The following is a 20,366-nucleotide window of genomic DNA, read 5'->3' as shown; positions in this document are numbered from 1 at the left end:
TTCCTCGTCGATCTAACCTCGATTTGTGCCGATATAAAACTCACAACGTACACGATCGATTAGAAGAATTCGAAAACTCGGTGGAATGTGATTTTGGTGAGACAGACGGATAATCGCTCACGTTATAGACCCGTATGGTTCTCACGTTAACATCGGTGCAAACAAGATGTATCGATTATTGATACTTAACCAAACAGGGTGCGATTAGCTGGCTATCGTCGTGCTTTGCGAGCAGAGGAGACCATCGTCGTTCACCCACCAAGTTACATGAAGTCGTTTCCCTTTCGTTACAGGCTAAACGTCGCGACTGGTGCTCTGTTTTCAAGCGAACGACAGTAATTGGCTATTACGATCGACAAGCGATTAAAGCTGAACGTAGACGAAAGAGTAGCAACGTAAGCTGCCTATAAAAAATCGGGAATGTATACAGGGTATTCAGATACGATGGAACCAAAGTCAAAGGGGTGATTTTAAGGGATGAGATGGGATGAAAACAGCTTGTACATGGTTGTTTGAGGAAGAATTAATAAATTTTCGCAGAACTCCTTTGAAACGGGTATTCAATTATGCAGCATCGTTTGCGTAATCATTTTAAACTGGACGCGCTGTAAGCTGTACCACGTTCAACACGTCGAGAACGCGATAACGTTTTTGGCAATTATCCACAATCGATGGATAATTGCGGGGACCGAGTAACGACGACAAGTGGTAGAATTGCTCGTTGCCAGAGAACAGCCCTCGGTGTGTACGGATAATAAAGGATGTTAAAGATTAAGAGATAGCTTTATGGAGTGTGTATCAGCTTCGTTTAATCATCGACGCCATTCAAAATCGTTCCGCGCTATTTGCTGACGCTCGATTCAGCTATTTACGGTAACTGTTTCCGGATAAATCGTGGTAAATAGCGCGGGTTACGCGCGAAAGGGAATCAGTTAATTGCTACGTAAAGAGCATTAGTTATTTTATCGCGTTCGCGTAACGTTTGAATTTTATTATTCACCGGGTGCCTTGGCAATCGGCTGGAATGAAAAACCGTTTCGAGGCCGACTTTGCAGTTTGTTCTATTTTCCTTAATCCCTTTTATTGAGGGCATTAAACCTGGAAGCTATTAAGGCCACTTATTACTCCTTAAAAGTGCCGGTTGCGATTTATTTTATGAGCCCGAATATTGTATTTTTATGATGTTTATAATTCTGCAAAGTATATTTGCAAACGGGTACCACGCTCTCGATCCTGCGATTCCTTTCAGTGGGAAGGCAACTTGCCTCGCCAAAGGGCCGCATAATTTGTTATACCTCAGATATTACGTCAGTTGAGCGTATTACGAATTTGTGAAAACAGTAATACAGTTGTCTGTCATTCGCGTAGCTGCATGGATGTGAACAGACGTCATAAAACGGAATAAACTTTTCCGTTGTACATCTAATTGCTGGCCGTATCGCGGGCATAATGTTGATTTATAATTACTGGTACTCGTGTATTAATTACAGACCTACGTTCCTCGTGTATCAACCCATCCGCATTCTACATACAATTTGTGTAACTTTTGATGCATAAAAATACGGGGATATTCAGACATATTTGCTAGAGAAAATTGCGACGTAAAAATATGGCTTTACAAATGTTCACTCTCCGGGCGGAGCTAACGAATTTCACCGTAATATTTCCTAATAAAATTCTAGGGAATTAATGATGTCAACGTAATTTTTCAAGATCTTATTAAAAAGCCGCGCCGGAGCGTATGCACGCTGAAACTCGCTACGATTCGCTCGTCGAGAGAAGGTACACGCGTGACGCAGCAATTTGCGATCAAAGCGATTCTTGAATATGATTGAGCGCGACAAAAAAAAATGCGTGGCAAGTGAAAGTTTTATGTTTTCGCGTTCGCGGGACCCTGGTAATGCAACTGTAATAAATCATCGATACAAGAGCGGCCTGTAATTTCGTGTGCGTGCCACTGGATGGTTATTGCATCGCGCTAATGAACTTTCATGGTTAACGTGGTCGTCCTCGTTTTAGGGCAATATTCCTTGCAGCTGTCTGCAGGGGACAATTATTTTATATCCAAGTGTCGTAGACAATTTATGATCGTGAAACAGGTAATTGCAGACATCGATGTCTCAAATAACCAACTATATTTCCTGTAGACATTTTAAATATTAAACATTTTTCACTCGGGAAACGATAAATTATTCAACCATGATCGAACAGATCTGCACATTTTCCGAGTATTTCAATTAAAAAATAAAAGAGCCGTTCGCGATCGGAAATCAGATAAAACCGGAGGGTTGAAATAGTATATTTTGGGGATGATATATAATAAATACGTACCGCCGGTGTTCGCAAGAGAATCGATGGTGTTTAAAAAAAAAAAAAAAATATCTTGAGCCAATAGTATGGCACACTCGAAGCCCTCGACGAAATATGTTGCTCTTGAATTCTTTCCAGCGGTGGATTCCACCTGGATTTTCGAATCCACTCGATTTCCAGGTAGATTTACCGTCAATTTGTCGCGATAGAAAATTCGATGCACGCCGGCCCGGTCAGGGAAATTCGGAAATTCAGTGGAATGCAATTTTGGCGAGATTTCAAGAGCAATACATCACTTCGATTACCTTAAAGCCCCTCTAACTTGAAAATCCCGACTTTTCGAATATACCTCGCCATAAAGTTAAATCTACGTTTCTCCCGGAATCAGAACGCAACGAACTTCTCGCGCGGAAATAATAAAACTTCCCGACCTGTCTAAATAAAATTCCATTACTCGACGAAAGAGATCGTCGGTCCCGTCGAATCCCGAGGAGACGCGGAGACGAATCTATCTCCGGCGGACATAAATCTCCGCGGACAACGGGAAACGCAGCCAGCGAGATTAATACACTTGTTCCGTTGCGTGTCTCTCGAATTTGACTGCCAGAATCCCGATAAGATCTCGCTCGATCATAGTCGCGGACGCGGACAGCCCGTTCTTCCCGCGGCTACGTCGACGTTTAGATAAATAGCGGGGGATCCAAAAAGTGGGCGGGCATACGAGGGCAATAGTTCGGGCGAGGATAAGCGAGGATGCGAGATGGCTTCGCCCGTAACAGGAAAAATACGAAAAGCTGCTACGTGTGTTTCGTGTGCGCGACCGTCCACACGCGGAGCTGGAATACGTGGATGCCGCGTACGTGCTGTATACTGGGGGGATACGTATAACCCCTCTATGGGATGGTTTTGGAAGACTCTAGAGAACGAGATTAGAGGAGATCGAGACAGAAGAGGGAGTAAAAGTTGAAACGGGCAGAGTGAGCACTGCTTTTTTTCTTCCTATTTTCCCGGACAGTCCCACCACCGTAGCTGGGAACTACGGATTAGGGATACGCTCGACACTTTCCCTTCCAGCCGGCTGGAGGCTCGCCGATGGTTAGCTGGACAACGGGAGATTAGGAGGCACTTTATAAACGACTGGCCAGACCGAAGGTATCGTAACGAGACTTTCCCAGCAAAGTTCGATTGTACTTGGTCCGTGCTCGTTCCGTGGTATTTAACTGACCTTCCGAGTGGCTGGTGGGTGGTCGTCGCTCCCGGGTAAGTGGAATAACCGTGCAACTCGGCCGTCCCCGATGTAACGCGCACTACCCACGGGTGTGCTCGCGATGACATCGTCGCAGACAAGATGTATCGATTACTGATACTTAAGCACACCGGTGCGCGATGAGTTGGACGGCTACCGTCGTGTTTTGCGAGCGGAGAGCGGGCTGGCAAGTGGCGCGAGAACGTTTTCCCTCGGTTACGGGCCGAACAACGTCAGCCGCTCGGTTTTCGGGCGAGCGCCGGTAATTAGCTGTTTCGATTGACGCGCAATTAGAGTGGGGTAGGTAGAAAAGGGGGCGGGGAAAGAAAAAGGCAAAAAGAGGGCGTACGAAAAAACGGGGGAGCACCGGGAGCGATCGTTTGGAGAGTTCCACGGGACGCTTGCTAATTACGACAGGTCGCAAGTCGATGTGCATACCCTCGATGCGGAGTTAATAATTCTCCCGGAACATCTCTGAAACGGTTATTTAATTACGTAGAATCGTTTGCGTGGTCGTTTTAAGCTAGCCGCGTTGTAAACGGCGGCCCCGTCGATCGCGTTGAAAACACGACGGTAACGTCTTTGGCAATTATCGATAATCGATAGATGATGCTCCATTACGACGTATCTAGCGAATTACGCGCGCGTATGTACAGACTGATAATTCGCCGCGGCTAATACAGTGGCTTCGGTCGAGTATTTGATAAGCTGGTGTACAGCTGTTAACATTTGATAAATGATCCGCCGTTAAAGGGTTCCCCAGCCGTTGGTTCAATCGTTGATGGCCGGTAATGAATAAACATCGAGTAGCTGGCGAAATTGGGACGCTCGCCGCGTTTACGGGGCAAAGGCGCGTTAAATCATTCGGCACTGATTGCGACTTGACATGTTCCACGGTCGTTGCGAACGAAACGATGATAAAATCCGATGATGAAACGATGATGAAACCGAGCCACGGTGAACCAACGGTCGCGAACTCGAGCTAACGAAACAGGCTGGGGCACGCGGGACCGGAAAACAGTTCATCGTACGCGTTAGAAGTATCGCAACTCGGATGAGTGAAAACGATGTTGCGAGCAACGATTCTGCTTTGTAGACGCGTGCATATCGTTGCTCGATATTCCACACGGTTAACTAGGCGAGTTTGCGCGACGATAAACCAGTTAGAATCCTAATTTGCTCATCAAAGTCGATGTATGATACTGGAACAATATGCACTTACACCTGTGTGTACCTTGATCGACTGTGCAGCAATTCCGCAGCGTTGCTCGTGATCGAGCGAGCACACAAACAGTTCTCGTTATCGGTATGCTAGACGGTTTTACGGATGCGCACTGTTTATGTTAACGATCGGAGCATCTCGCGTATATTTCATTCAAGATTTCCTGATCAACTCGATTGTCGTTAATGGAACGTGCAAACGTCCCCTGAACAGTTCTCGGAGAGCACATTCGTAGAAATATTTCGCTGAACGGAAAGCTCGAAGTTAAAAAAAAGTCTGTAATCCGCGACGTGAATGTTGGAGAACGTTGAAAAAGCTGGCAGGAAGTTTGTTGCTAATTAATTTACCACGCCTGCACGAACGCGTCGTGGATGTTTGTTAAACAATCCGAAGCGCTCACGGAATTTCCGAACACGTTCGGCAATCTACGAGACGATGTTACGAGGGTTGTATCCTCCCTGGAACAAGCCGCTATGAACATTTTCCGCAATACTGGAACTTTGAAAGATTATAACTCGAACGCAACCGGTTATACCACGGTTGTTTCGTTCCAACTAGGGCGCCCTACTAAAGTGGAAAACCTTATTTTGAGAGCAGTCTGTACAGGGATGAAAGCTCCCGCACGAATTTAATCCCGATTAATTGTCATCAAACGTTCGCGCGGAAAGTTTAAATAGAATCGATAAAATTCAATTAAATTTATTAATGGATTGGACTGTTCGCTATTGTAACCCCTTCCTTTGCGACGTGTCCGTAGAGTGCGATTCTAGCAAATGAAATTTTCACTTTGGTTTTGGTTTCCAACGGAAATATCGCGGGTTAGCTTTATTCACAGCGGTCCGCAGAATCCATTTGTCGGATGACAAATATTCGCGGCTACCCGCGCAACTTTTTTTGTCACTTTTACCGTGGTTTTTAATACAAATCCAAACGTGATCATTTATGAAACCGCTCGAGCAGTTTGCCGCCCTTATTGTTCCGAGTGCACTGATTATTCTCGCACGAAATCGAAGCTGGCATCGAATCGAATTAAAACTTATTCACTTCGCATATTTACGTAACATGCCCAAGAATCGAGCGACTTCTATTTAAGGTGTACCACCGAAACTAAATGAACTGTCCGATTAAACGAGCTGTAACGGCTGGCCCAAGCACCCGAACCGTTCGTCCAAAGTAGTTTCCACGATGTGACCAATTAACTATCTTTTCTCCGAACCTCGATCAGATTAATTGCGGGGTGATTTCTTGTCTGGTCGTGATTGGCAAACATTTTCCCGGCGTTAGAACGCGAAAGTAACTTTTACTCGAACCGACGTTAAAGAAATGAGAAAGATTGGTCGCGCAAAAAAGACGAGGCGCGGCGTCGCTACCAATTTCTACCTTTCTCTCATTATCAATCCTTTAACCCTGGCATCGAACGGACACGCTGAGCGCATAACCGTGCGATTCGTCTCTAACTGACGTTAAACGCGTTCGCGAGAACTTTCGCGCCCCTGTCTGGCATCCTGCGAATTTTTGTTTCCGCCGTCTCGGCCCGTTCGTAACGAACATTTCGCCGGGGCATTTCTCAAACTGGTATTTCCCTCTGTAACACCCATTACGGCCGTACGGTTTCGCAAATTGCGAAGGCGTCATTAACAGACGAGAAGATAATTACAAAGCGTCACCGAGCGACGGTTTTGCATGGTGTTATCTACGGCGGGCTCGGAGCGATCGCGTTTTGGATTTAACTGCAGCCGGGTATAGCCGTGGTGGTTTCGTTGCATGCTCGCGCCATTGATACGAAACGCGTTCAGGCGGTGCGAGACGGTTTGAGCGGGGCGCAAAAACCCGCTCGTTAACGGATGTCGACGGTGCGATCGCGTCAGGATGCACTCGGCGAGATGAACTTTCGAAATAATTCGTTAGGTTATATCTGGGGAGCTGCGGGCATTTTCCCAGCTCTGAGAAAAGTTCGTTCCTATTCTGTCCCTTTCGAGAGAATTTAAACACCTTCTGCCTCCTCGATCTATTCCGAAAGAAATAAAAATCGATACGGAAGAGGGTCAAAAGTGCATTTCCCACGCTCTTCTACGAAACGATGGAACAAACCTGACCAGAACGCAAAAATCGCGTATGGAAAGATTCTATTTCACCGTGTAAATCTTTGTTTGGACCTCGTCATCTGGCTTGTGCATTAAACTGGTTTCAATGGGGCGCGTACGCCCGCGAGCGTGTATCGTTTATCAGCGGCGTTATCGTCGCTGACATCGCCGCTACGGGGTGCATTCCGTCGCGCAGGGCGCGAACAACGCGGGAACGGGCGATAATTTCAGCGAGCGTACGCTCGCCGCGTAGCAGCTCGCTGATACCGTCGTTACCACGGTCCATCATCCGCGGGGCGCCGCGAAGCTTGCGATACGCGTCGGTCACGGCTCGTGCCGCGTGGATTTTTACGATCCGGCACAGAAAACGGGAAGAAAATTGCTGTCCTGTCGAAAGACGGGGATTTTACGAGCGGCAGCTCGACGTAGCTCGGTTTGATGCCCGATACGCGCGGTCTACCGTAAATCACTGCTCCGCCGGGTTTCGACAGACACTCGGGCACGCATAACCGCATGGAAGAACGCGTGTAACCGATTAATGGACGAAGCGATTAGCGGGCTGGTATATATGCTTTGTAACACGGCGGTTTCGAGGCACCGAACCGGGAGATTATGTTGCGGTAGCACTAGTTGGGAATCCAGCTTCTGTTGCTTTTTGTTTCAATCGATTTCAATCGAGGCTCGATCAGAGACATTCTAATCTATACTCGTATCTCCGATTTAGCAAAAATCTAATACACTTTGAAGAGGAATGGATTGTGAATGTCGTGAAAACGAAATGTGAATTAGGGTTTCAAGTTTCAGCACGCTAATTTACATTTGTTCCAATTGTATTCTAATTTAAATTTAAGCCCATTTGTTATAAATATGGTATCTCTTTGAAGTTACGCGCGCGTTTTAATTGCTCGCAAATATTAAATTGCCTAGAACCGTGGGTTTGTTTGACGTGAAACTGTCGGGGGCATACGCAGGGATTGGTCGGAGGACGGGAACCTTTCCATATATCGGGGATGTATCTTTTAGCGCGCGGGTGCGCCCGGAAGTCGCAGATGTCGGCCGCGCGGCAGTTTTATGCGCCGATCAGATGCAGCGGGCCAGGACGTCGCATGTGTGTCCTCGGCTTTATTGAATTATTAATGCAAAGTCGGACAACTGTTCGAGCGTATTTCTGCCGCGTTCCAGTAACCGGATCGGTTAATAAAATTCCCCCCGCCATTGCCGCGTTGATTTCATCCTGAATCGACAATGCCGGAACGGGAAAGAATCCTCAGAATCTCTGCACGACTCTTTAGAGATTCCGGTTCAGCGTAATTCGTGCCGCACGAAATCTTTCTTGAATGCATTAAACTTTTGATTAAATCCAAGAACTCAGGGGGCAAGAGATTCGCAGCGACGTCACCGAACGCCGCCTCTTCCGTTTCTACGAATCAACTGCTTCGCCTCGAAACATCCCCCGCGAATAATTCGCGGGGGTGTTCGTCGAGGCATCGGGTATCCCGTCGCTTGCGACAAGTGTTGGATTTGTTGGCTAAAAAGGCCGTCCTTAGTCGTGTTACGGGCAATAAAGGGTGTCAGAGATTAAGGGAGAGCACCTTGGAGCGTGCACCAGCGACGTTTAATCACCCGACCGTCGTCCGTCTCGTCGCGGCGTCCTATATATTCGTCGACGTTCGATTCGGCTACTTACGGTATCCGTGTCCGGGTAAATCGCGCGGATTACTTCGGGAGAATGGTACCGGTTAATTGCAACGTCGAGAGCATTATTTATTTTATCGCGTTTACGCCGCATTTGGCCGGCGTTATTCAGAGGCAGGGCTGGCAATCGCCTCGAATGACAAATAGTTTCGGGAGCGACTTCGCAGTTTGCTCTATTTTCCACGATCCTTTTTATCGACGGCATTAAGCGGTAAGACTATTAGGGGTGGCTATTACCCCCTAAAAAATTCCGCTGGTGATTTATATTACGAGACCGTGTATTGTATTTCCATGATATTTATAATTCTCTAAAATACGCCTGCACGCGTGTCGGCCACGAGCAATTTCTTTACGCCTGGGAAATTATGCCTAACGAGCAGATCGTGTACTCGAGGTTTAGCTATATGCGCACGTATAAGTAGCGAAATAAGAATCGATGATGCAATCGACGTAGATCCAATTATCGCTTTTACATCGTATACTTAATTGACGGTTATTAGACGGATTAGTAACGCTGATTAATTAATAATATAATTGAATAATATAATATAATATTTTAATCCGTGAGAATGGTAATCTATTATCGATTCGCTGATTCATAATGCATGATTAGTTAATGGTTAATAGCGAATGAATGAATTAATTTAATGGACGGCCATATGGGAAGATAATTAAGAGTTTCGGTAATGCATTTAACGACTGGTAATTTTGGACGATAGTCCGTCGTAAAATCAGAGCGGAAAATGGGGGGAATTATTTTTATCGGAGCGCCAACGGAAATGGTAATCGATTTTCATATTAGGGGTGAAAATTAAGCGAGTGCCGCCCCAACCATGTACAGCTCGACGATGACTCGGTACGTGGAGAAAAAAGACGCCAGTCAGACGGCGGAGGATGGCGGGGAACCACCTCGAGTGCTGACAGAACGAATCCCAGCCAGGCAACCGATAATATGGCGAAATGTGATTGGCATCATTGTGCTTCATTTCCTCCCTGTTTACGGTTTCGTGAACGGCTATCGAGATGCCAAGCTGTGGACGTGGATTTGGAGTAAGTACACATCGTGGCCCGTATCTACTTCGCCCCGGAAATTCGTTTTCTGTTCCCGAATTTCCTCCACTCCGTTTCTATTCTTGTCCGTTTAGAATTTTTTATAGGCCATTCGTGGACATTTCCTCACTACAATCCTGTATCAATTTCCATTCGATTTTTCGCGTGTTAAACCTGAAGATTTAATAAAGCGTCGACAGTATATACATTTCTGTTCTGTCGCACGTCCATCAAGCCATCGCATACGGACTTGTAACTGGTTTGGGAATAACAGCTGGAGCGCATCGACTCTGGGCTCACAAAACCTATTCCGCCAAGACACCCCTGCGAATCTTCCTGGCTTATTTATATTGCATGGCTGGCCAGGTGGGCGAATTTCTCACAGCTCTCTGTATTCGTATATTCGGTCGAGGAACGTTGGATCGGTGATTTAATCAGAATTTTCGTTCAATTAGACGCGCTTTTATAAGTGGATACGAGACCACAGAACCCATCACAGATATACGGAAACGTGCGCCGACCCGCACGACGCGTCTCGTGGGTTTTTCTTCTCTCATATCGGCTGGCTGATGGTTAAACGACACCCGGCTGTGAAGGAGTACGGCAGTAAAATCGATATGAGCGACATCGCCGCGGATCCTGTAATACAATTTTTCGACAAGTAAGATATTAAACGCGCTGCAACTGATACGTTCGAAATATGCTCGCGTCTGCACTTTTATACCAGAGATCCGTCATGTTTAATATTAATTTTACTCTATAATAAATGCATCTAATATTATAAATGGACAGGTACATTTTTCGTTTCTCCCTTTTCAATTTGAGCGTTTCATACAGTTTAGAAATATTCAGATTTCTATATTTATCGCATTTCAGATATTACGAGTTCATCATGATCTGGCTGTGCTTCGTTTTCCCGACGCTGGTACCAGTATACGGTTGGCGTGAGACCTGGTTCGTAAGTGTTTCCGCGGTGATCATTCGGTACGTTTGGTCGTTGCACGCGACTTTTGCCGTGAACAGTTTCGCCCACATGTGGGGAAATCGACCGTACGACAGGCAAGTCTCTAGACGGCCGTGTACACCGTAGTTAATTAAAACTTTGACACGGGGCCGTTTTTCATGCGCGATTTAACCCTGTTTCCATTCCGCCGCAGGGCGTTGAGGTCGACGGAGAACCCGGCCGTCTCTTTCTTCGCACTGGGTGAAGGTTGGCATAATTACCATCATTCTTTCCCGTGGGATTACAAGGCTGCCGAGCTGGGGTCGTATGGGCTGAACGCAACCACCGGCTTCATAGAGCTGATGGCGTATTTAGGGTTGGCGCACGATTTAAAAACGCCACGGGTGGAGCTGGTCGATCGAAGGAGTCTGAAAAATGGCGACGGCACGGACAGCTTTTGGGGACAGCGAAGACACTGATGGACGCACCGTGTTCAACCTTTTCCCCGTATTAATTTTTCATCGACTGCAACCGGTCGTGGGCGAAATATTATTTCCTACGGGGAAACAGTTCGCGGTTCTCTTTTTTTCATTCGCACGCTTTTTGCACGTAGACGCGCGCAGCGTTGGACGCGGGATTTACGCGTTTCGGTGGTCGTTCGGAACCTTTCGCAATCGTTCCAGGTTTATTTATCATATTTTCGCGACGCTATCGGACCAGGCCGACGTATATGCGCGGACACGTACGCGTATAATATCGAGTCGCTGCGTATGCACGGGCAAATAGTTTGCTGTACGTGTTCCCAGCGGACGCGGGCTTTTCGCGAATTAAAGTCACCACGGTGCGTTTTTATAATGGAGCCGACGACGAGCGAGATCGGGATAACCGGCGAACGTAAATGATACGCGATAAAGTACAGAGAGTGCACGGCCGACTGTAAACGGCAATTAAGACGGATTCGTATTAATTGGTGGGAATATTTACCGAAGCAGCGTACCGCGCGTAACGCGAGCGAACAGAATGCCTCCGCGGCAGGTCGTTTCGTAATGCAAATACCATTTACAAATGAAACGGAATAAGGCTTACTTTACTCAGCAACTTCACGAATTCCCCGGTTCCTGCGTACCTGCACAACGAACGAACGTCGAGCTGACGACAAACTTTGAACACGGCTCCACGTTTACAAGCTCTAAATACTGGTACGCCGGTAAAATGTGAAAACTATTCCTTCGACACGCCGTATATATGCGTTCGTTCCACTTTAAGAGGTATTTCTCAGCGTATAGGCTCGTTTGTTGCGCGTCGCGTTGTTCGTTTATTAAAGAAGGCCGTAAGGGTGGCGCTGTCCGAAAGCGGCCTCGTTCAATCTTGCATTTAACCGTGAAAACACCAGCGAAGGGTCACAGGTTTGTGAAGGCGGCTAATGAATGCTGCACTAATGAACGGTGTTTACCCCATGCATTCGGGGTGCACCTGTACGCGCCGCGGTTCTTCTCGCTCCCTTTTCGGTCCTCCGTTCCTCTAGCGGGACGCGACCAGAAAACGATGCCCCAGCGACAGTTTCTCCGCTATTTTAATCCGTTTCGCATCCTCTTCCGCTCATATTTAATCGTCTTCGGTGGACCGTCGAAACGTTCAGTTTCATAGAGTGTCGCGCGGTATTTAGCGCAGTCGATTAACAGGCGATTTAACGCGGGAATAAATCGTTACGCGGTCGGCACTCGTAGTTTCGCATGAATTTTCATCGCGCTATCGTTAATGGCCGGTATTTAACGGGGATGCGTATTTTCGGGGTGGGGCGCGCGCGTTTCCGGCGCACACCACTTTCACTCGTCGTTTCCCGACACGGGACAGCGTGCATATCGCCGGGATTATTCATCGAAACGGGCGAGAATTAATTATGAACGCAACAACGGTAACCGAGGCTCTAACGATCCAGTAATTACGGCGGCGGCCGGTGGCGGTCCACGGAAAACACGTGTGCGCCGTCGTGTTCGCGATCGTTTAATACTTACCAGATTTGTATTAGCCACGCGATTGATATCGCGCGTAGATCCGCACGCTATGCAAATACGGGGCGGCCGTTCCTGCTCCTTGTGTATCCTGTCCAGCGGTATCGCTCGCCCGCGTCCCAGATTACCGCGGGGTTCGCCCCCGTTTATTTTTAGGCAGCGGGATGGAAAATAAAGGACGGCCGGAGAAAAAAAAGAGAGAAACGGCGACGCGGAACACGGGCTATCGTAAAGTCGGGCGAAAATACGCGGCCGGTTTCCATAAGTATGATACGAAGGCAACGCGGTTATAGCGTGTTCTCATATTTATAGCCAGACGGAACATTGTTTCACCGTATGTACGTACGGCACGGCAGTCGCCGTTACGAGGCTACTGCCCTGTGTATTTTTATCATCGACAGATATTCCTGGATGATAAGTGGACGATAATAACAGAGTAGAAACCGTCCTCTTCGCTTTCTTTTTTTCTATCTACGGAGCGTAGGTGCCGCGAAGGCACAATGGAAACTAAAAATGGATGTAGCAGGTGATCGATTAACGTTGTGTTTCAGGGATGTCGCTAGTCCAAGCGGATTGCAAAGCAAATCCTTAAACGATTTGTGCGAATCGAGATTGAGATACAAAACGAATACTCGCGGCGGAGGGTGTTTGTCCTCGAGGCGTTCGAGAAATATCGCGCTGCACCCAGAGCGAGTAGTTAGCATTTTTGCGATCAAGTTCGTGCCGGGCGTTTATCGATTCCGGTTACCCTTAATTGCGGCTGTGTCTTAATTTAAAAGCAGTTCCGCGGGAAAGCCGCTCTCGAGGCGGCAATTTTTCCGGCGATCTTACCGCGCGTATCGATTGGCGATAAGGAACGAAATCAGTACCGCCAGCATTCACGGGGAACGTCGTTGTACCTCGGCCGTTTTCCTCGCCGTCCCGGAGTATTTCCCTCCATGAATTTGTTATGACCATCGCAATAGGACGGATCGATAAGACACATTCTGTCTGTGAGCGCCTCTCTGATGTGTCTTTTACCGTCGCCCCGAGGCGGCTGAATAAATTTGAATCGCGTACACGCGATAGGGTCGTTCGCTGATCCGATACGCGGGCCGAAAAATCAGATTTCCCATCGTTTCCCTCGGCCGTGCGTTATAACGTGCCCCGTCTATATCGCGAGAGCATCTTTGATCGGCGAGAATTACTGGTAACAAAGGGAGGATCGAGCGGACAGGGCTTCGAACGCGCGGCGCCAGTTTTTCTCGGCTGAATTTAACGTTTTAATTAGAAAAGAATTACGGTCCCATTCCGCAGCGGGGACGTACAATAACTATAAATATGGTCAGAGAGTTTTGCACAGCTCAACGGGCCGACGGCGATATATCACGGCTCGGCTATTAGGCGTTACCGCGTGCCCGAGGTATGCATAAATGCATAAGCCGAGCTTACTTTAAACCGGCAAGAAAGTTTACAAGCGCACGGTCGTCGGCCCGCGAGCGTTTGTTACCCAACGTTGTTCGATTTTATGCTCGAGTTTACCGCAATCCCCCCGTTTTATATCATCTGTACACCAATAAAGTTCGCCATCAGCCGTTGCCTTTCATCGCGATCCCGAACGAACGATACCTGCCAGCTACTGTGCCGCGCGGAAGTCGCTCTCTGGCAGACTCTGGGTCCGTTTCATCAGCGTCCCATGCCGCGCGTCACAGAGATGGAACGATGCCGGGGAATCAAAGACGAGCGAGAGTCATCCACGGTGAAACGGGCCGCGTCGTCTTTCGAAGCAACAGTTCGACGTTTAATCTGGCGAGAGAGGCGAGGGAAAAACGCGAGATCCGCCACTGAGAGAGGCGATCAAAGAAGACATTACAGGGCCGCGTTGGAGCTAGCGAGTAGAATAGAAGGGACTGGGCGGGTGGGCACGGGGAACCGGCTCGACAAACCGCGGCAGCGACATTTCTGGCTCGTTTCGGAGGTCGTGAGGAGAGGTAAAAGCGTAGGCATTATATGGATCGAGCACTGAAGGCGGCCAAAAAGCCGGTGATAATGGCGTGGCGAGTGCTGGCGACTCAAAGAACGAGGCGGAAAATGGAAAAAAAGAGGAGGAAAGGGGGCAAAAGGGGAAAAAGCAGTAGGAAGGAGAAGCAGAGTGAGCGGAAGCGGTCTGGCGAGTGAACGACGCGATGTGCGAGCCGGTGGTGCAGCGGTGCTTTCGAGCATAAGCGCGCTCGTGTTCGGACTCTCTGCCAGCGCGTACGTAGTATTGTTTGGAAAGCAGCTCATCGCCAAGAGCCTCTCGTTAAATCTCTGAGAACTTCTTTTTTTTTTTTTTCACCGGTACCGCTCGCTGGAGATCAATACGGCCCCTAGTTCAGCTACACCGTGTAGCTGCATGACAAAAGTTCTGAACTTTTGACCCAGCGACGAGGATTGTGCCGGCGACACGCGTCCTATTCGGTCCGGCTACCCTTATTCCCTTTAACTTCGCATTTTACGCGTTCAGGCCCCGGCGCAGTCGAGCCACGGGGGTGGTATTACAACCCTGTGCATTCTGCCTCTCCTCACTGCGCTCGTGCACGTATATACAATGCATGGCTGTTTTGAAAAGCTAATGTAATTCATAACGGATACACAGCGATGGGTTCCTCTCGTGTTTTCCACGTGGCTGGGAGCCGCGCGGTTGAAAATAATAACGCTCACGACCGCTGATAATCATAAAGATGCTAATGTTAATAACGACAGTGTGGCGCGGACCGGAGGACCGCGGTCGCGATACGAAACGAAGAAAGACGCGGCGCATAGGAAACGATAACGAGAGTAATGGAAACGACCACGAAAGCAATGAGCATGAGATAATGGGAAGGAAACCGCATCGGGTCGGGGGTTGCGAACGGACAGTGTTGGAACTGTAACCGATGTCGAGCTGGACCGTGCGAAATTATTCAACGAGATCACTCGCGGATTTCCCCTGCGCTATAATTTGAAAGTGAAACGCGCCGGGCGCGGCTATTGTTTTTTCACCCTTCCTCCTTTTTTCTTTCTTTGCACGGGAATATTTCGTGACGGGTGTCAGCAATTTCCCAACGGATCGATCACGCTTCCCGCGTATTGCCACCCGATGGGTGTATCGCGTATCGCGTTAAATAAATAAAAATGTCAGCGATTTCGATTAAACGAACGTCGAACCGGGGTGGGGAGGGGGGGGGCGGTATGAGGGTGTCGTCGCGTCGCGTCGCGTGTTTCAGGTTTATTTAATTCCGTGGCAAATGCAATTTTCACGTTAGCAAACGAAACGCTGAACAGCTCGCTCGAAAGCAAATATTTTTCGGTCGAAAGTGGTTCAGGATTGTTTTTCGAATCGCGGCTGTAGACACGGCTATATTCCTTTTACTAAATCCCCACTTCGCCCGTGGGCGAGATTAAATTCTGCCTATCGATGGGAATGGATCGTTTCAATTGGCCCCGGTTCCTTTTCTGCGTCACGTGGTTTACGACTTACCCATCGGCACCAGAGATGAGCAAAATCGCGCAGAAAGGATGGCACGGCTCGAAAGAAACGTTCCACCCTCGGCGATGTAGATCGTTGAAACGGTAGAAATCGAGGGAAAGAGGAGTTCCTCAAAGAAGGATAATTCAACGGTGTCTACGATCGGTGGATCGCGTTTCTTTACGGGGCGAACCGTGAAAGAGCAGAGACGGAGTAACGCGAGATTTGAACTACGAAAGCGGACCCCTTCAATGAGATACGGACATATATAATATTATCGATCACCCTCGTCGTTAGCTGGCTCCCCGCGAATGCTGTACGAGTGGGCGAAACGTTATCGGATTCCGCGACACCGAATGTTCAGACGAAACGGTGAAAAATGCCCGGTAAAAAGATGCGTTACACCGTGAAAAAAGGAGGAAGAAAAAAAGAACGAGTGATCCTATTGATCCGCATACTCCGGCGGCGCTCTGTTCCACCGACGGATAAATCTAGCATTTAGTCTCGCGTATACCACCGTATACCAGCGTATCTACAGGTGGAGGCGCCTGCGCGACACCACCGTTTATACGTAGACGTCACTCACACCTGCCTGGCTACGGTTATGCAGGCTATCTCCACGTATTCATCCCACGCGTGCTGCTGCACTCGCAGCCAGGACCGTGGAATTCTTCTATACCAATTCATCCTGAACCTAGCTGTCCCTTTTTACTTCCCCACTACCCTACGTTTCCGCCGTTTCGCCTGGCCTACCGTCGCGCTTTTTCCTTTTTTCTTCAACCCCTGTGGCCCCCTTTCACGGATCTTTCGGTACCGCGAACTGCTAATAGCACCGACCGCAATTGTGTCGCTTATTTCTATAACGAATATTAAATGCGCCAGTGTGCGCGGCAGATTTAAACACGCGAATTTCCTCCACCCTCATTCGTTCGCTCAGCGAGCTTCCTCGACGCTTGATGGAAATATAATTGCACCGCGGACGGTGTCTGAGATCGCGATCGTAGCTTCACGTGCCGCGTGTACGAACTGAACGCGTTTCACGGGGAACGTCCCGGTAAATGACATTAAAGGGGATGTATCGTATAATTTCTAAGCAGATTCACTTTGAACGAAAGGTTCTTACGTCCGAAGTAGCTCATGGCATGGAGCTTAAATCAATCACGTTGAGGGTGCACGACATCGGATCCCTCGTGATCCCTCTCTGAGGTGAAACTTTGAGCAGGGACCACGGGTAAACATCAATCTTACGAAGTGTAAATTATTCCACTCACCCTGTGTAACTGGTTCCGCTGGGGTGAGCTTCGCAGTAACAATCTTCACGGCCACTTCCACAACCACCGCCGCGGTAACACACTCCAAGTTTGTTTGGTCCGACTAAACTTTCGTATGCATCTTCGCATCGGCGTGCTAATACGATATTCGATCTGACGAAGAGCGATCGCGTGTCCGCGAATTCAGGTTCGTCGAGCTAACAATATTTCGCGTGGAATTTAAGATCGTCTTGTTCAAGCTACGTCTCGGATCGGGGATCTCATAGTTCGATCTTACCGATCACGGATCAGACCGAGGAACCACGCGAATCGTTGCATCGATGCCACAGATCGATGCGCGATTTAACGAGTACCCGACCATGCGAACGTATAAACAAATACAGGGACGCGCGCGTGTGTATTATGCGTGCGCGTGCATTCGTCGATTAGGGGTGCACAATAGCTGGGACCTACCGACCGCGTTGATGGTTTGGGGTGTACTGAACACGAGAAGAGGGTTGGAAAACGATGTGGAATCCGTACCAACCTCACCTGACGGAGCGGTAGTGGCGCAGCGTGCGCCTCGCAGCGCGCCTGCGTCGCCGCAGCTTCGCTTAAACTTTTCCGGCAATTTAAGCAATTAGGAAGGAAAGCGGAAACGGGATTAACTAATGCGTTCGATTCTTATTGAATAGCCGTTAGTTTCGCGCGAAACTGTTTTTGGCTGTCGACGGAATCTCGCGTGACCGGGTTTCTTACGGGATTTGTCGAACGCGTAAAGTTGAATCAGTCTTTGGCTAATAGATTCGAACTTCCTTCCTTTATCGCATCCAATTATTTCAAATATAAATCGGAATAAACTAATTTTAGAGTGTCGTACAATTAGCAATATTGTAATTTTATTTAACGCGTGGAATCGTGAATGAAAGTTTAAATTTGCAAAATAAAATGGGAGACTAGAAAGACTAGAGAAAACTGAATATATAAAAGACAGAATTCACGCAGGATATCTTGTTTAATAATTTTTGTTATAATATTCTACTTTTAGTTAAAGTACGTAAAATTAACTATGTTATTCGCATAGCTATGTCTTAACATTCGCTGCTGCCGATAATTCAGTACCTTTTTCCGAACCAACAGTTGTACGAGCAGTAAGTACATGTCTATCATCATCTACACGAGGTACAGGATAGATATTTCACCTAAGAAGGCTTTTATCATATGTTTTCAAATACAGGATTGGACCAACTTTTATGATGCTGGTATGATGCTTGCTCGTGAGTGTAGTTGGATAAAGGAATAAATAAACACCATGGAAAATGGCTAAAAGTAAATCTATGAAACCTTTATACAAGTGAACAATTTATCCACTTGCATCAGAAGTTATAAATTATAATCCTTTAACTGATTCGGGATGATATTTCTATTCAAGGCATTGGAAACGTATTACAATCATTTGTCTTTTCTAGAATTTTCAATTTTCCGCCAAAAGCAATATTTATATATATTTATTACACGTGGTGCCATCTCTGCAAAAAGTGCTCAAACTGGTCGCACAGTGTTATCCACAGCGAAGTAAACTACTGAAGACTACTAGCGCCATCTCTTGGAGAAGCGCTGAAACCTGGTCGGTAATTAGTTTCAATACATTCTGCAAAGATGGCGTTAGTAGTTCTTGAGTAGTTCACTTCGCTGTCGATAATGCTGTGCGACCAGTTTGAGCACTTTTTACAGAGATGGCGCCAGGGGTTCCAGAGTAGGGTTGGTATCATCTGTCTCACTCTTTCTTCTAGCTTTCTTATATATCTTTCTCTCTCTTACGTCCAAAGCGGGTAATATCAAATCAATTAGAATAGAACTACTGCAATATACAATAAATTGCAATAAAACTTAAGTTTTATATAATTCAAATATTTATAATTCAATATATCTTCTATCTATCGATGCAATTAAATAGTCTAAGGTGTATTCACATAAAAGATATAATAATCCCCCTAAAAATGCTGATACTATACCTCAAAAGCTACAAAAATGTTCATAAATGTATGTTCATCAAAATTTCATCAAATGTTCATCTTCAGTGGAATGTAATTAAAGTAAAAATCATTAACAATTTTTAGAGGAAGAGAAAATTATAAGTGATACCTAGACTTTAATCATTATTCGTACCTTGTGCAAGGTTCCAAAGTCCTGCCAAGAGTTTAGAAAATTTTAACTGAGTCGCAAATAACTAAAATGTAATACGTAGTCCTTAGCATGATATCGTTTTCGAGAAATTAATTAATCTCTCGAAAACGTTACCAAGTACCCAGGTCCACCAACGAGGAGGTGACTACGCAAGGACCCAACCCTATGTCCCTAATCCCATCCACCCTCCATTACATCTATGTGTTCTCGGTACAGAAGGTACCGAGGACTGACTCTACTTTAATCATTTAAACGCGGAATCCATAATACATTTTCCAAAATTTAAGATTTTAGAAATTGCAGTATGGACTTAACGAAAGGGATGATTAGGAATGCCACTGTCTTACACAAAGTGAAATTTCTAATATGCCTCTACTTACACTTTGAAAAATTCAAGTGTTTCACAAAAGGGTCTACGATACGATATACTAAATTCTACAATTCTATTGTAAGATGAATTGACAAGAATCTTAGTAAAAATGGAAATAAAATTAAGTTAAACTGAAGTTAAGCAAAGAAATTGAGTTGGAGCAAAACTGAATAAAATTCGCGACGCGACCGAAACGAACAAGTACCAATAAACCTGCGTTACATTCTCGCGAGAGCATTCTACCCGATGGTTCAACACCTGTTACTAGGTGAACCATACGCGACCCGAATCGCGAACAAGTTATGCCACGTCTTACGTCGAAACAATTGATACCACGCTCTCCCCAATGGTGAATGCGGGTACCATCAAGAATTCAGCGAGGCTTAGCAGTAGGACGCATTGCCCACCGACAAGAACGAACTCCGTAGACCGCCCCAAACCGTCTTACAGCAGGTCAAAGACCCCAGCGGCACGGGGTAGGAGCTACTCGGAACGAACCGCGATGAGCGCGTCCAATGTGCTAAGCCT

General features: G+C 47.0%; 2 protein-coding genes across 3 annotated transcripts in view; one reads left to right on the top strand and one right to left on the bottom strand.

The window, feature by feature from the left end:
• The window catches only part of Fstl5 (follistatin-like 5), a 41,690-nt gene extending 24,178 nt beyond the window's left edge, over positions 1–17,512 (bottom strand). For both annotated transcript variants that reach the window (XM_076897631.1, XM_076897632.1), the window contains exon 1: positions 17,303–17,512. The gene's annotated coding sequence lies outside the window, so the exon portion shown is untranslated. The remainder of the gene's footprint in view (positions 1–17,302) is intronic.
• On the top strand, positions 9,391–11,029 carry LOC143425118 (acyl-CoA Delta-9 desaturase). The gene is made up of 5 exons (XM_076897636.1): positions 9,391–9,607; positions 9,843–9,973; positions 10,063–10,268; positions 10,484–10,666; positions 10,765–11,029. The coding sequence occupies exons 1-5, from the start codon at positions 9,391–9,393 to the stop codon at positions 11,027–11,029; spliced, it is 1,002 nt and encodes a 333-aa protein (XP_076753751.1).
• Positions 17,513–20,366: the final 2,854 nt, after the last annotated feature.

This window comes from Xylocopa sonorina, chromosome 7 (genome assembly GCF_050948175.1).
Source record: "Xylocopa sonorina isolate GNS202 chromosome 7, iyXylSono1_principal, whole genome shotgun sequence".
Taxonomy (NCBI): Eukaryota; Metazoa; Arthropoda; class Insecta; order Hymenoptera; family Apidae; genus Xylocopa; species Xylocopa sonorina.
This window is presented reverse-complemented; position numbering and strand designations above follow the sequence as displayed.

Coding starts and splice junctions, on each gene's coding strand:
- LOC143425118 (XM_076897636.1), top strand. CDS start 9,391: ATGTACAGCTCGACGATGACTCGGTACGTGGAGAAAAAAGACGCCAGT. Junction 9,974..10,062: donor TATATTGCATGGCTGGCCAG/GTGGGCGAATTT, acceptor TCGTTCAATTAG/ACGCGCTTTTATAAGTGGAT. Junction 10,667..10,764: donor GGAAATCGACCGTACGACAG/GCAAGTCTCTAG, acceptor ATTCCGCCGCAG/GGCGTTGAGGTCGACGGAGA.